This window comes from Podarcis vaucheri (genome assembly GCF_965113315.1).
Source record: "Podarcis vaucheri genome assembly, chromosome: 1".
In the NCBI taxonomy this organism is placed as follows: domain Eukaryota; kingdom Metazoa; phylum Chordata; class Lepidosauria; order Squamata; family Lacertidae; genus Podarcis; species Podarcis vaucheri.
The window spans coordinates 70,326,727-70,344,246 of record NC_138759.1 but is presented as its reverse complement, the minus strand read 5'-3'; the positions used below and the strand labels follow the sequence as shown (position 1 = coordinate 70,344,246).

General features: G+C 41.6%; 1 protein-coding gene across 2 annotated transcripts in view; it reads right to left on the bottom strand.

Annotated features, from left to right (window-relative positions):
• Positions 1-482: 482 nt before the first annotated feature.
• Positions 483-17,520, bottom strand: part of GALNT18 (polypeptide N-acetylgalactosaminyltransferase 18) — a 352,471-nt gene continuing 335,433 nt past the window's right edge. For both annotated transcript variants that reach the window (XM_082193671.1, XM_082193670.1), the window contains exons 10-11: positions 17,192-17,356; positions 483-951 (exon numbers count right to left, since the gene is read on the bottom strand). In XM_082193671.1, coding sequence (XP_082049797.1) covers positions 805-951; positions 17,192-17,356 — 312 coding nt within the window. In that variant the 3' untranslated portion in view covers positions 483-804. The remainder of the gene's footprint in view (positions 952-17,191; positions 17,357-17,520) is intronic.

The window sequence follows — 17,520 nt, the reverse complement described above, 5'->3', positions numbered from 1 at the left end:
AGAATTTGTAGAATAATAGTAAGGGGGTGTTGTGGGGTCACAGAAAACCCTCTGGAATCTCAGTGGGGGGACCCGTAGGACAGATAAGTCAATATTTTCGAAAAAGCTAAAAAGTGGGCCTGTGGTGTTCATCAGTAAATATATAGAATATATTTGTTTTAAATACTCCCTGGGAAAATGAATCTCTAAGGTGCTACCACAGTGCAAATAAAAAAGGAATGAAGAAAGGCAAATGACATGTAGCAATTCTAAAATGTTATGTGTATTTTTAAATATACACAAATGCTGTGATACTATTTATGGTTGAAATGCCAACAGTTTTTATTTTTATGCAAGGGAATGTCTTCGAAAATGAATGTGTAGCACTGATGTAGGGAGTGTTCCTTGCAAAGGTGTAAGAAAAAAGCAGATTAGAAATCTATTCAGCACTTGGGTTGTCTCAAACCTGTTCCACAACAAACTCATCAAAGACAGTATTAGGCTGTGTTTTTAATCAATAAAATTTTATTGTCCGAGTTATAAATATTCTCCATTTGTTCCCTATTTACAGTTGCAAAATATTTTAAGATATTCTACCATTACCTGTCATTCAGCATCTCTCTATAAATGCCATGAAAATGTCATTATGAAATAAAAATCTCTGTTCTCAGCCCACAAATCCAACACCCAGCCACTCATACACGCACACACAAAGGTTAAAAGAGGAAGGAAAAAATATATAGTACAGCAGGCAACATTGCAAACGGTTGCTACACAGTAGCAAGAGAATTGTGTAGAAGGATTGTTGTTGTTTTTCCTGAAAGTCTATAACGGCAAGCTTTTCAGGATGTTTGTGATAGACCAGCGCTGGCCGGAACATTTCTGTAAAACTAGCTGAAATCCAAATTCATTATCACTGTTTTCCTGCAGCTCCAGACAACGTTTGGATTTTCTGTTCTGGATTGGACCTCCCTTTAAAAACGAAGAAAGAAAAACACATTTAATCAAAAGTCACCTATCACCACTTCCGTCTCATGATCATTTGGATTTAAGAGTCATTCAGCAGTCAGCCATAAGTGAGTATCCATGGGGGGAACAGTCAGGTTGAAACCAAGATTCAATTCACTGCTCAACCATGATCTATCATGGGTCTCAAGAGTATCCTGAGTGCTTCCAGCCAGGAGTATTTTTTAGCATTGCCCACTCATTGTTCTCCCACTGGAAGCTACATAACCTTCCATGTTTCAGCAGGTACATCCTGCTAATATTAACCATTGGAATAGCTCAGTCGGTAGAGCATGAGCCTCTTAACTGCAGGGTTGTGGGTTCAAGCCCCAAATCGGGCAAAGATTCCTGGCCCTCGTGGTCCCTTACAACTCTATGATTATTACTGGGTCAAGAGAGTCAGTTCCACATTAGAATACCTAGTCAAGAAGTGGCAATATCACAATATCGTTGTGAGAATAAAATGGGGTTAGACCTGTGTACACAGCTCCTGGGAAGAAGCGAAGGATATAAACTCTTATAAGCCAATATAGTCTTGTGCAAACTTGCTTAAGTGTATGTCCTACTAAGATTCCCAAAGAAACCTGCAGTGAGATTATGCTACAAGACACAGAAACTACAAAACCCAGTGCAAATGTCAAAGATGGCAGCAGGTTTAGAAAGAAGCTTCGCAAACACCCAAGAGAATAGCCTTCTGTAGATTTGTCCAACCCTATTCTGCAATCCTAAGCATTTTAATAATAATAATAATAATAATAATAATAATAATAATAATAATAATAATAATATTTTTTATATCCTGCCCTCCCCAGCAGAAGCCGGGCTCAGAGCGGCTAACAACAATAAAAGTAACACAGTTTACATAAAATCACAATCAATTAATTGAAATGTATTCTAAAATCAATTCATTCTAAAATCAATTCAAAATCAAATTAATGGCAACCATTGGGCTAGAGTTCTGTGAGGATTACCAAAGGAGGGGGTCAGACTGTGCCTTAGCCAAAGGCCTGGTGGAACAGCTCTGTCTTGCAGGCCCTGCGGAAAGATGTCAAGTCCCGCTGGGCCCTAGTCTCTTGTGACAGAGTGTTCCACCAGATCAGGGCCACAGCCAAAAAAACCCTGGCTCTGGTTGAGGCCAGCCTAACGTCCCTGTGGCTCGGGATCTCCAATATGTTTTTATTTGAAGACTGTAAGGTCCTCCGTGGGACATACCAGGAGAGGCGGTCCCGTAGGTACGAGGGTCCTAGGCCGTATAGGAATTACTTCAGTATAACTAACTGTGGGCTTTTAATTTGCATTTGTAGAATAGCCATTGCTGATTTACTACAATCTGATATCTTTTTGAACCGCATCTGTCTTTGCCTAGTTAAGTTTGTATAACACCTTCTCCATTCTGTTCTAAGACTCAATTGTATTGAGAAAGCATTTTGAGATTCTTCATATGGATTGATTCAAAAATGGAATAAAATGTAACAATAGTCATTTCAACAGAAATAGGAAGCTTCTAACAGAAATAAATTCTGTGATATCCTGCCTGTATAAAAATCAACAGCAACCAGATATTACAACCACTTGGCTGATTTACCACTGTCAAGTAACTCTGCAGTTTTCCACTTCTAGGACTTCACATATTTTCCCCCATATAATGCTTCTTGTAGCAATGGAAAAATATGCTACATTTGTGAAAAGAAAAGGAGGCTTCTTAATGTAACACTTTAAAGTAACAAATTAATTAGGGTGGCCAGGTGTCCTACTTTACAGAGGAGAGTCCTCTATTTGAAGGACTATCCAGTCCAAGGACAGGATAAAACCTGCACAGTATCTAACAGATCCTCACTCGAATGTCAGCCACTTCCTTCCATATTCTACCTTAAGATTGTGAGATCAGAAGCAGACTGCATGGCATCACCAGCCAGCTGGTTTCCTATCTTTTGCTCTGTAAACTATCTCTAGTCACAAAGTTTTAATCCCAAGCAGGATAGTATCACAAAGGAAAAAGAACCCAGTTCCCCACCATTCTGGTTGGGTAACTGGCCTTAAGAAGAGCCTGGCTGAATCTGACCAAGAGTTCAGCATTCCACTTCCCACCAGAGGCCTAAAAGCAGGAGATGGGTGCATTTATTATTATTTTATTGTTTACTGAATTTATATACTGCCCCTATACCTGGGGGTCCTGCAGGTGTTCTCCGACAACTGGTGATCAGAGGGTTGTGAATTATGCCAGATGAGCCAATAAAGCAGAATTTGATGTCAATATATATATATTTACCATACGCCTAATATAAGATTAGAGCTTGACTATTATTTTTCTCTTTAAATGCTAATTACCACTTGCTTTCAAGGTTACATTTACTCTGAAAGGCTATGAATAACTCCTATAACAAAGGGAGAGATTGAGCTACTTAATCGGGAAAAGAACTATTAATCTTATCCTGACATTGTTGTCCAAACTTAATACCATCCTATGATTTGTGATTCTGATAAATTCTATTAATTTCAATCTTTTGGTTTTCCCCCCCTCTTCAATGGAGAAAAAAGAATATACTTTCTTCCCTTTCTCTTTCTGCTAAACAAAAGTCAGATTCTCAAGGTTGAATATGAAGTGTTAGTCACTATTAAGACAAAAGCAGCTATGTAGATAAAAGGGATAAGGGAGATAAAAGCAGGAGTTGTACAAAGATTGGGTACTTAAAAAGGATAATGGCATCCAATTGTGCATAGCATATATTCCTAGTTGAACGATTCACAATAAATAATTTATTGGATTATTTTAACCCCATTCTCTGCTCACTGCATTAGCTGTATCAGCGTTCAGTATATTACAAATCAGTTTTGCACTACTAGACTGAAGTACTGGATTGACTCATGCCCATTGGAGCAGACATGAAGAGGAGATGGGCTGCTCATATATCAATTATTTAATTCATATATGTCTTGGCTTTGGTTGACTGACTGGAAGACTGCAACTAGTAAGTGGCAAGTCACTGAGTGATTATATTGACCCAACTAATTGTTTCACAATTGCAACTATTGCCCCAACTATTAGACAATTTCCTAAGATAAGACAGTTTACACATTCAATATATGAAATGAAAGTTATAATTAATTATCCTGTGATAAATGTAGCATGAAACATTATTATTACACCACAGCAAAATGGTCAGTGGATTACAGGAGGGTGATAGCCAACTGTGGTGTCTTGCTTGTGCAAATGGGACTTACCCTTCCTCTCTCCTGCGGTCCCCTGTGCACCCCAAAACTGGCTCTTGGGTGTTGGCATCCCCTCCAATGCAGACTGGGGGTTGCAGTGAGGAGGAAGGAAAGTCCTGCCAAATCTACTGGAAAGGTGTTGGGTCGCTCCCATAATGTTTGTTCCCTACACCAGTATGGAGTTTGCAACAATCCAGTAAGAAGGGAGCACATTCTATGAGTGATATAACTATATTCAGTATAAGATCCTCGGTTTGCTGGATACATCCATGTTCAATAACCAATGTGGTATAACTACAGTAAGGATTTGGGTTTTCTTTTCACCTAGGTTTGCCACAGTTTTTGTTGTTATTATTGATTAGTTTTATATACCACCCTTCATCGAAAGATTTCAGGATGGTTGACATGTTATTTCCTGTTCCTCAGTGTTTATTCTTACTGTGCAAAGCCAATCCTCTTTGAATACCACAGTGTCATACCACATCCCACACAACGATGGTTTACAAGCTATAAGGAACACCATTTCAGATAAAACCACAGCGGACCTTGCCACCAAACTCTGCCAATTTGTCCTTACCCACAACAACTTCAAATTCGGTGATGACCTGTTCCTTCAGATCAGCGGCACAGCAATGGGCACCCGCATGGCCCCACAGTATGCCAACATCTTCATGGCAGATTTAGAACAACGTTTCCTAAACTCCTACCCACTCAAACCTCTCTTGTACCTGCGATACATTGACGATATTTTTATCATCTGGACACATGGTCAACAGACCCTGGACACCTTTCACCAGAAATTCAATGATTTTCACCCCACAATCAACCTTACAATGAATCAATCTATGCAAGAAATACATTTTTTGGACACTACTATAAAAATACAGGATGGACGCATAGACACCACCTTATACCGTAAACCAACTGACCGACAAACATATCTACATGCCTCTAGCTACCATCCCAAACATACCAAACAGTCCATTGTATATAGCCAGGCACTACGTTACAGCCGCATCTGTTCCAATTCTACAGACAGAGACTCTCACCTAAGAGATCTACAGCAAACCTTTTCAGAACTAAAATACCCAGCAGATGAAGTTAGACAACAGATCAACAGAGCCAGACTGATACCCAGAGAGAACTTGCTGCAAGACAGACCCAAAAAAGAAAATAACAGAACACCACTAGTCATCACATACAGCTCCCAAGTTAAAACAGTTCAATGCATCATCAGAGATCTACAACCTCTCCTGGACAATGACAGTTCTCTTTCTCAAGCTCTGGGAGGAAGACCTTTCATTGCCTACAGACAGCCACCCAATCTTAAACAACTCCTAACCCACAATAATACTACAACCAGACTTAACACGGACACTGGCACCAGAGCCTGCAATAAACCCAGATGCCAACTTTGCTGCCACATACACCCGGACAACACCATTACTGGCCCCAACAACATCACACATACCATCTCGGGACTATTTAATTGCTCATCGTCTAACATTGTGTATGCCATCAAATGCCAACAGTGTCCTTCAGCTCTCTATATTGGACAAACAGGCCAAACCTTACGCCAAAGAATAAACGGACATAAATCTGACATCAAGAATCACAAAACAGAGAAACCAGTAGGAGAACACTTCAATCTCCCAGGACATTCTATACAAGATCTCAAAGTAGCTGTTTTACTACAAAGGAATTTCAGAAATAGACTGGAAAGAGAAGCTGCTGAATTGCAACTCATTACCAAACTTAAAACAATGGAGACACCTGGTCTGAACAGAGACATTGGATTCTTATCTCATTATATATGACTAAAAGCCACTTCTCACCTTCTCACCCCTTGCCTTTTCCTGTAAGACCTACTACAGTCGTTAAGAGTCGTCAACAGGCTCATCAGGCTCATCTCAGCTATCTGCCAATCTCCGATTCCCACCACCCTTCTGAGTAATACCCCTCCCCACCTTCTCTATATATAGAAGGATCTGGCAACTTCTGTTTCAGTGTATCTGAAGAAGTGTGCATGCACACGAAAGCTTATACCAAGAACTAACTTAGTTGGTCTTTAAGGTGCTACAGGAAGGAATTTTTTTATTTTGACTATGGCAGACCAACACGGCTACCCATCTGTAACTGGAACCACAGTGTCAGCGTCAGTGAATAGGGACGAATTTCACAAAGCTGAGCTTCCCAAAAGGAACCTGCAATATACTGAAAATTCAAAGTGTAAAAACACTGCCCCTCAAAGGAAGGTAGGAGCTGTTTATTTTTCTTTCCTTCTTCACCCTCCAGAAAACCTACTCTAGACGACTGGGATATTCTCCACAGTGCAGATCAGGGGAAAGAGGATTTGGCAAAAGTCACCTTGCCTCTCCCATCCAGAATGGGAGTCTGCATTAGACCAGAGTCCCTACCATGAATGACAGAGCCACTCAGGACTACTATTCAGAAGTCTGTCTCTATAGTAGTTAGGTTTTCCTACCAAAGTGCACAAGGCAAGCCATTATACAGCAGTGATTAAAAAATACTTTTTGCTAACCTTTCTGTCCCAATTGTGGGAAACTGCTTTCTTTACTGAGATTCTTGACTTACAAAGTGATTTTCTATTTTTCAGATTTACAATAATGAAGTATAATGATGAATCCGACTGAATGCTTGTATTAGAATATTCAAAAATGCCCTCAAAATGTGCACGCATTTATAGTTTTCATTAACATCAACTCTTGCAATCTATTTCCCTTATAATGGGAATGCTAGAGTGGATAACCATTTATATTATTTTTGTGGTACTTAACAACTATTTTATATATGAACATCTAATACTTTTTTTAATTAAGACATTTTAATAAAGACAATTTAAATCCGACTGGAAGACAGTGGCATATAGCAATGGAAATTAAATACTGAAGGAAAGTTAATAATGCAAGCCCAACTGAGTTTAATAGGGCTGAACTGGATGAAGAACTGGGCTTATCCATTGTTTATTGCGCATTCATTCTGAACTATTTGCATGAAGGTTATTCAACACCTGCTGTTTACTGAACATTTAACCTGCTTCGTTTGGGTGGATTTTCTGCTATCCCACACTTTCTAGTGCATTTTCCAGTCATTTTCTTAAAAAAAAAAAAAAAGCAAGCAAACTTTTTGTGTTAAATGGGTTTGTTCTGCAGGAGTATCGGAGAGCACTTTAATCCACTAAATTTCTTGGCATGCAATTGATTCTCTCCTGTACATAAGAACATAAAAAGAGCCTGCTGGATCAGGCCAATGACCCACATCGTTCAGCATCCTGTTCTCAGCAGACAACCAGAGGCCTGTGCACACAGGATTTGAGCGCAAAAGCACTTCCCCCCTGTGATTTCCAGAAACAAGTGTTCAGAAACATTACTGCTTCCCACTGCAGAGACAGAGCATACCCTGCGTGACTAGTAGCCTTTGACAGTCCTCTCTTTTATGAATTTGCCTATTCCTCTTTTAAAGCCATCTAGGTTGGTGGCCATTGCTGCCTGCTGTGGGAGCAAATTCCATAGTTCAACTATGCACTGCAGGAATACTTTCTTTTTTCTGTCCTGAATCTAAACATTCAGTTCCTTTGGATGGTCATGAGTTCTAGTATTATGAAAGGGTGGGGGGGGGGATAGTGACAGTCTAGAGAGGACCTTATGAAGCCTGTGATGTCAACATGCAAAAATTCCCCCCATCTCCAAACAAGTGCTTCAATCTTCCTCTATCACCAACACCTAATAAAGTCTCCCAGGTTCCTCTGCAAGAAACCAGGTATTCAGGTATTACACCTGCAAAATTGGAGCTTGCATTTCTGCAAAATCGGAGCCCCCAATTCTCAACAGAACCTACATTCCCACTTGAAGCATTAGGGGGTGATGGCTACAACTGTCAATGAATCATAGCTGTCACCTTACAGATTTGAAAATAAGGGACCAGCAACCTCGAAAATAAGGGATCAGCAGCCAAAATAAGGGATTTTAGTCAACCAGCTCCTTTCCTTTCCCCCATAACAGTCAATCGAAGGAGCCTCAAAAACAAATCCAAAAGCCCCCCTCCCACGAGAGTGCCTTTCCTTTCCCCCCACCATGTGCCCCACTCCAAACAGACCTTTTCCCCGGCAAGGGTGAGTGGGCCGTCAATGACGTATCCATCCGATTCCGAGCACAGGTATGTTCAACTTCTGAGCCCCTCCGAGCCAAAGGCCCAGCCAGCAGCCAAATGAAGCCTCACAACGCAGCAACCCGGCAAAGGGGATGCAGCAAGGAAAACCACTGTCACCTTTCCGCTGGGACGTGCTGAGCAAAGGCGAGTCCCCAGGCAACGCGGTCGATTTGATCGGCACAAGGCATGCAAGCTCCATCTCCCAGTCGTTCTTGGACTCCTTATTGGGTAAGCAACACAGCCAAGCAACACAGTTGGAGCCTCCCTCCTCCCTGGCCAGCTGCTGCCTTTGAAACCCGGGAAATTTAAGGGTCATCATTAATAAGGGACAGCAGCGGGAAATGGCGCTGGGATAAGGGAGTTTCCCGCCAAATAAGGGATGGTTGACAGCTATGCAATGAATGTGTGTGAACACTTTGCTCCCATGGAAGCAAACTCAGCCATCTTCTTTAAACCTAAAGACTTCAGTGCAGGCAAGAAGTCTGTGTTGACACAAGCACACCCCAAACAATCAGTAGGTGAGGGGAGAGAAAAACATGACTGTCAAAAAGAAAGCTCCATTAAAGCTGGCTGCCTATCAAAGGCTTCACTCAGGTTACTTTATACAGTGGTACCTTGGGTTACATACACTTCAGGTTACAGACTCCGCTAACCCAGAAATAGTACCTCAGGTTAAGAACTTTGCTTCAGGATGACAACAGAAATCGTGCTCCGGCGGCGCGGCGGCAGGAGGCCCCATTAGCTAAAGTGGTGCTTCAGGTTAAGAACGGACCACCGGAACAAATTAAGTACTTAACCCGAGGTACCACTGTATTTTAGATGCACCCATAAAATATTGAGAGAGCTGCTAAATAAAAAGCATCAGGGAGAAGGTAATGCTGCTGCTGTATTTATTGGTCTCCCAAGGTTTAAAAGAAAGTTTAATGCCACTCCCAGTTACCGTTTTCATCATGAAAACACTCATTTCTATAATCAAACAAGAATCCCAGAACATACAATTCCAGCCTGCAAGAGAATCTGCGGTAGTAGTGATACTTTCAGCAAAGCAAAACAAGATAGCAACTGCCATCTTCTTAAACAGAGATGATCATCCCAAAACACTGCACCAGCAAATCTACCCCTGCATGAAGTAAATCAAAAGTAGAGTGGCATTTCAGTCCTTTTCACACAACTGGAAACTATGTGGCATAGAAGATTCCTGCACTGCAGGGAGGTGGAATAGATGACCCTTGTGGTCCTTCCAACTCCTCAATTCTTTGAACATGTGGAGGAGCAACAGGACTGTGTTAGCTGCTGTCTGCAGCTCCACTTTCCCTGTGTTCATGGGCTCTTTCAGTGGCCTTCCCTGACTTGGTGCCCTCCAGAGGTTTTAGATTACAACTCCCATAATCCCTGACCCCTGCCTCTGCTGGCAGGCACTGATGGACGTTGTAGTCAAAAACGTCTGAAAAACACCAGGCTGTGGGAAGTTGGCATTGAGCTTTTTCTGCATGGAAGCTCTCTACATGAATGGGGATCTTTCTTTGTTGCAGGCCAATGGACACATGGAGATCAGTATGGAGACTTCCCTCCAATGTACTCAGCCTACATGGTTTCCACTTGTGGATATGGTCGTTGTAAAGTCGGCCAGAGCTGCAGAATTCAGTCGAAAGCTGGACAATAAAACATGAGCCTTAATTGTTTCTAGTCTTCAGTTTATCCTTTTTCTAACAGCCCCTTCTCTATCCAAAGAAAAACAATCCAAATCTTGAGCAAACAAGACAAAAAGCAACAGCAAAGAAGTCAAGTGGAAAAGATGGTAAACATCACTTGGAAAATACTGAACGTAAGCCTCCTTCTTTTACTCTCTCTTTTCAGCATCCCAGTGTTTTTATTGTATTGTTAAACTAAGGAGAGTAGTGCACTATTTCAGCCTGACAGGCCATTTCTGGGGAACAATTATGAACCACAGCAAAAGATGGCGAAACGTGTTAAATGATTTCGGATGAGTGTACCATTTGCCTGGTTACTTAGCAGCTGTATCATGTTACCACAACATCAATTTTGCTTTGTGCTTCTGCTGGGTTTAGTTAACATTTAGACCACTCACTGTGGTGCATCCCAACAGGGCATAATTATACTCAGAGGGTCCTTTAATAACTACCAAGCAGTGCTAGCAATGCAGGGAGATGAATGGGAAGAGGTGCTGTGACAGAAATGTTAAGTAGAGGCATCAGCAATACTTCCTTGGACCTCAGAACCATATACCTTCTAACAGGTGTCACTGGGCATCTAAAAGGACGTATGCTGGAAAATTAAGTGCTCAACTGAAGGATTTTAATGTGTCATGAACAAAACTGGGGGGGGGGGATGTTACCTTAGTAACCATTTTTGTTTTTTGGCTGGGTGGTGTGTTGAAAATGGGTAGAAATCTTTACCCAACTAAGAATGAAACCAGCATTTCCCATAAGCTCCTTCATTTGCCATAGAGCAAATTGCACGTAAGAGCATGTGTTTGACTATATAGGTTGTGATTTCATCCTGTTCTCTGAGATCCCTGACGTGACTGTTCCCAGAAAGAAGTCTCATTAAAAATAGTCTCAAAGCACACATGGAGAAGCAATTTCAACAAACAGGCTTGAAAACAAGTACATTCACATAATTTAGGGAGGCTGGTATATGTTTTCTCCAATGAAAACACAATTTCCCCTCTCCCCAATTTAAATGAAATTGAATTGTTGGGGTGTGCTGAGACTTTAGCTGCCTGAATAAACAGGAAAGAGATACATAAATTAGAGTTAAGTAATTCACATCTTACTAAGCTTTTAGATTTGAGATTGAAAATAAGCATGCAGATTAGGGCGATAAAAGTTCCTCACCAAAGACTCCCAAGGATGCTCAGCTGTCTTAGGGTTGTCTGTAGACTTCCAGTAACAGAAGCATTTTGCCTCTGAATATCAGCTGCTATTGCACCAATATGTGTCCTACTTATGGCTTCCACAAGCTGGCCACTGGTTAGCCACTGTGAAAACAGAAGGCTTGGCTAGGTGCAATAAGACTTTTCAAAGTTATAAGAGAAATAAATAACGGCTTTTATGGGTGGAGGAGTTAAAAACAAACAGCAAAAGCCTCTGAGCCTGGGACATGTCGTTATCAAGACCATACATTAATTTGGCCCAAGACACTCCCTAGAGGAAGGGGTGGAGGAGGGAAAAAATATCACACTACCTGTTATCTTGTTTTCTGTAAACTATGTTTTTCATTGATGGATAAATCATCTGCTTTCAGTAGCCATTCTTGAATGGTTGGGGTGTGTTGAGACTTTAAGCTCCATAAATGTATTTCTTTGGGCAACCAGAGCAGCTTGTGATATAAATGCCCTGTGTCCTTCCTTACCTTGAGGGCCCATATAATCTGCATACAGCCTTATATCAGAGTGCTGGAATGTGAAAGCTCGTACAGCACTTAGAACAGCGTTATAATTTTGAATAAAATACTTATCAAAATGAACCGTACACAGTTCTCAATTCTGTTTCTCAAGCATTTTACATGGGAATTGTTCTACATATATAAAATGTCCAAGACTGCTGCTGAGAATGCCTTTCAGTCTCTGGATGTATTTATGCACTTGCTGGCACTAGAGGACAAAAGGCCATTTTCAAATTCTTTCTACATCCTAGTCAACACAGGTTCTTCACTTGACATACACATGAAACAGAGAACCAATGTAAGGCCACTGGAAATGAGCACCTACCAAGGGGGAGGGTAGCTCTAATGCCCTTACTGCCTGGAGTACACATGCAGCAAAAGCAGTCAGGGAACAACGAGGTTGTCTCAGCCGGTCAGCAGGCAAGCACTTCCACGATGCTGAATTTAACTCCCCCTGACTCCACACATGTCTTATGTTGCTATAAGAACATAAAAAGGATCCTGCTGATCAAGCCAAATGCCCATATAACCAAACATTCTGTTTTCACAGCAGCTAATTGGATGCCTATGGAAAGCCCACAAGCAGGTTCTGACTCTAAAAGGACTCTCCCTGCTTGTGATTCCCAGCAACTGGTATTCAGAGGCCTATTGCCTCTGGCAGTGGGGGTAGACATAAAGTTCTTCAGGCTACATTCTCTCTTGATCGCTGCTTATGCACAACCTCTTTCAACCCCATACTACCACACTTGAAAATGGCCTAAGAACATGCTTTCAATATGGCAGTCATGGTTTGGGAGTGAATGGATTACAATACACTCAATTTATACACACACACACACTCGTACCTTGGTTCTCAAACACCTTGTGACTTGAACGTTTTGGCTGCTGAACGCTACAAACCCGGAAGTGAGTGTTCCAGTTTGCGAACTTTTCTTGGAAGCCAAACATCCGACGTGGTTTCCGATAAGTGCAGGAAGCTCCTGCAGCCAATTGGAAGCTATACCTTGGTTTTCGAATATTTTCGGAAGTTGAACAGACTTCCAGAACGGATTCCATTCAAGAACTAAGGTATGACTGTATATATATATATATATATATATATATATGCTTTCGTAGATTTTCACGGGTACAGGAATGCAGGTTTTGGTGTCTTCGGGTGTCTTCCCGTGTAAGAGTCGGGGTGTCTGTGCGACGTTTCGACGAGGTCTCACTCATCATCTTCAGGCTGGTGCTTTCGGCTTCTTGTTACTGGAACAGAGCAGAATCTACCAGATTCTGCTCTGTTCCAGTAACAAGAAGCCGAAAGCACCAGCCTGAAGATGATGAGTGAGACCTCGTCGAAACGTCGCACAGACACCCCGACTCTTACACGGGAAGACACCCGAAGACACCAAAACCTGCATATATATATATATATATATATACAGATGGGGGGGGGCGTAAAGGACCCCTGGATGGTTAAGTCCAGCCAAAGGCGACTATGGGTGCGACACTCATCTAACTTTTCAGGCCGAGGGAGCCGGTGTTTGTCCACAGACAGCTTTCCGAGTCATGTGGCCAGCATGACTAAACCACTTCTGGTGTAATGGAACACTGTGGCAGAAGGCAGAGTGCACAGAAATGCCGTTTACTTTCCCATCGCAGCAGTACCTATTTATCTACTTGCATTGGCATGCTTTTGAACTGCTAGGTTGGCAGAAGCTGGGACAGAGCAACAGGAGCTCACCACCGTCAAGCGGATTTGAACCACTGACCTTCTGATAGGCCTGGCCAAGAAGCCCAGTGGTTTAGACCACAGTGAAACCTGCATCCATACACACACACACACACACACACACCAGACATCTGCTTGTACAGTAGTTGCCTTCAAGTTGTAAGCACCATGGCCAACTACAATTGCAGCGGCTGCTACTATATCTCTTAGGAAAATTCTCTTAGAGGGTGTGTGGAAATATAGACATTCTGGTCTGTTTTTAACAAACGGTTTCATATTCCCATTGACATATTTAATCTTTGATTCACTCTAAGCTGCAATTTGACAGCTCCCTCACTCTTCCCCATTCCTTCCAAACACTTAGTTAGGTATGGACAAAAGACAAACTTCAGTCTCTTCACAATTTGAATGTATTTACGAAATGCAATGCTGTTGCCATTTAAACTGTTATATAATTAGTTTCCGCTGAAACCAATTCCTTGGAAACAATCTATTTAGCTATATTCACACCCACATGGCTTTGGGTTGATACAGGTGGAGAGTTTGGGAGAGTGCGTGAGCAGCTCTGTTTTTACGACCTAGTTTATAATGCAACATTATTATTATTATTATTAATAATAATAATAATAATAATAATAATAATAATAATAATAATAATATTCTTACAATAAATGCAATAACAAGACTGCAACACATCTCCTTTGGCCTTCCCTCCAAATGCTGTGTTAGGGCTTGTTTCACAGGCCTTTTCCAGTTGTCTTGGAACCCAGTACCACCAGATCTTCACTACCCCAATGATTCCGTAATCGTAGTCAAAGGCTTCCCAGGTGATTGGGCTTTATATGTGCTTTCCAAATGCTAGGATAAGAAGCTGAATTTAACAATAATGAATAGCATGGAAAGGGAAACTAGGATTTGGAAGGCCACTGAAAGTTGTTTGAAGCTTTGTTATTGTTGTTGGCTTGAGCTTTAACTCCACTGGAAAGTTTTGGGTAGCAGGATATTTAAAGCACTCTGTTTTCATACAGGCACTCAAAACAATTTACTTCACTGTGATTTCACGTAGGCCATAAGGACTACTCTCAAGTTTATAGTTTCATTCAGGATATCAGCACTGCCTTACCCTGTGCATTTTCACAGTGTTGTAAATGTTAAAATATGATTAGTTGAGCATTCTTACAAAGAGATTTTTTTCATTTTCTCAGAGAGGCATACTCGTTTTGCTAGATGAAATGGAAGCAAGTACAATACAATGTGCAAACATCTCTCGGAGTCCTTGATTACTCTCATTAGTTTCCTTGTAGCTTACAGCATGCAAACCTACTTTGCATCACATTATGTGTTCTGAAACAACAACACTTTAATCACACTGGGTATTAGCAAAACAATCCTTTCTGAACAGCATGCCTTTAATTATTCCTTTGCCTCTTATCATCAGGAGACAAAGAAAGGAGCTTCATCTTCCCTTCTTCAGAGCTTTGTCTGTGGGCGTTAGGAGGAGTGTTTTCTGACATCTATTTTAACTTGCAGCATTATTTCATGGACACCACCACTTGTAAAGATGGTGACAAGCATTCAAAAGGGATGCCACTATGCATATCCATAAATAAATTTCACCCCCCTCCCAGTTATCCAGTCTTCTCTCTGGTGTCTCTCTATGTTTTCTATAGGTTGGGATCTTTTTTTTGTTTGTGGGGGGAGCATTCTGTCATGGAAACCAAAAATGGAGAACCTCTTTTCTACTGGCCAAATATGACTGCTGAGGCCTCTCTATTCAACCCTTGGGACTGTTCCCAGGTTGCTCCCTCACCAGCCCTGATCCATGCCCTCCTGAAATGCTTTTGCTTTGCTGGACTATGTCCTTGAACTGTGTTAGTGTCTCTTGCTTTTCTGAATGGAAAAGGAAAAGAGGTTTTGGGGAGGGCATGCATAAACCTCTGGCTTCCATGTGACTAGAATGAAGCTTATTACACAAAGTTATGAGACATTTATCTGGCCCCACCCACTTTTTTATCTGGCCCCACCCACTTTTAATCTGGCCCTACCCACTACTGGCAAGCTGTCCATGAGGGAATGCATACCTTGCTATGAAAATGGTGGGGGGCCGCTAGGGGCGCCTTGGAAGATGGTGGATATTAACATCTATCCAGCTCGCATGAGGTAATTAGAGGCTGATTATGGGGAGTATATCAGTCTCCCTAACATCTCTCCAGGGGGGAGAGATGCAGTTATCACCCGCTGTTGCCATAAATCACCCCCGAGTTCGGAAGAAGGAGGGGGTGAGGCACTGGGTGCACAACCCTCAGCGAGTCTCAGAACTCCTCCGAAGCTACTTCCAGGAGCGAAACTAGTTGCGTTACTTAAAAGAAAAAAAATGGTGAAAGATAACACACATGCTTCAAGAGAGGCAAGAGGTTTTGATCTGCTAACAACTGTACCGCTGAAATGAAGAAGACTGAGACGGAAGATTACATCAAAGTATTACAGACAAGCTGGTATGCGGATTGGAGTGCAACGGAACTCAAAGGGGGGGATGACTTTTTATCTTTCCCCCCTCTATGTGATTAACTAATAACTCTCCCTCTTAGAAGACTCGTCACAGCAACTAGTTGGCAAATGGGACTGAAAATGATCTGTGTGGGAATAATATGAATTTAAAGGTTTAACTCTGTAAAGGACTTGGAAAGAGAAGGGCTCTCTTGTGACGCAGTTAGAATGGAGATTTGTTACGAGACCTGTGTTGCAGGAGGTTTGGTCATAGAATCATAGAATCATAGAGTTGGAAGAGACCACAAGGGCCATCGAGTCCAACCCCCTGCCAAGCAGGAAACACCATCAGAGCACTCCTGACATATGGTTGTCAAGCCTCTGCTTAAAGACCTCCAAAGAAGGAGACTCCACCACACTCCTTGGCAGCAAATTCCACCGTCGAACAGCTCTTACTGTCAGGAAGTTCTTCCTAATGTTTAGGTGGTCTTGGGGAGGGCGAGCCGAAGATTTATTATTTTCGAAGAGATTGCGAACTGGAAGGGGCAGCCCTCCTGGAAAAAGACTAATTTACGATGCAACAGGTCAGAAAAGCTAAAGAGCGAGTTTTTGGACTGTATTTCATTCGAACGACAAGATGGCGATCGCTTGCTCGAGCGGAACTGCCTGAACTATTGGGATTTATGAGAGAGCAGTACAAAGTCCACACAGAAATACAAACAAGACTGTTTTTTTCAACCCACTTGCGGAGCAATTTGGAGGTGAAATAAAAAGAGAATGAGTAATGATAAGCATTGAGAAGATGAGACTGGAAACATCATTCTTAATATGAAAGCAGCAGAAAACAGTTGAGGATTGGACTCCTGCCGATCGAGAAGCATGGGTACCCCCCACAAAAATTTATAATTCGGAAAACAATTGGATTACATGATATGCATTGTTATAATTTGAACTAATTGGTTTGGTATGTTTAATTTGGTAATATGAAACTTAATAATATTTTTTTAAAAAAAATGAAAATGGTACCCTATCCCTGGTTTAAGCCTTCATATCTGCAGTCTGAAGTGACACCGTCCAGAGGCAGAAGCTTCCCATCTCATCTACCATTTACTTTTCAAAGTAACACAGCCATTTCTTATTTGCAGAGCTGAGAAGTCATTCATAATTCAGTAAAAGCTGCAAACTCGTGTTTTGTTTTGAAATAAAAATAAAAATCACCTGAGTAAATTGCCAGTAAAGCTTCATCCTTTTGGCTTTGGCGTAACTGCATTCAATTAGTCGGGGTCTGCTGTTCACATCTACCAGGCATCTGTTGTCATCATCATCAATGGTAGGACTTAGAACACCCACATGGAACTGCTGGTTACCTGTGTAATAGACGTTCTGCAATGAGAAAACAGAACACATTCAGGGCTTTGAAGACGCAGGCAACATTTCTATCAGAAACCAATGGCAAGACTTAATGCATGGACCTGAACTGAATCTCACACCACGCTTCAGCAACCAAAAGTCCTTTTTTTCTAGTAAGAAGCAGTGTGATCTTTTAA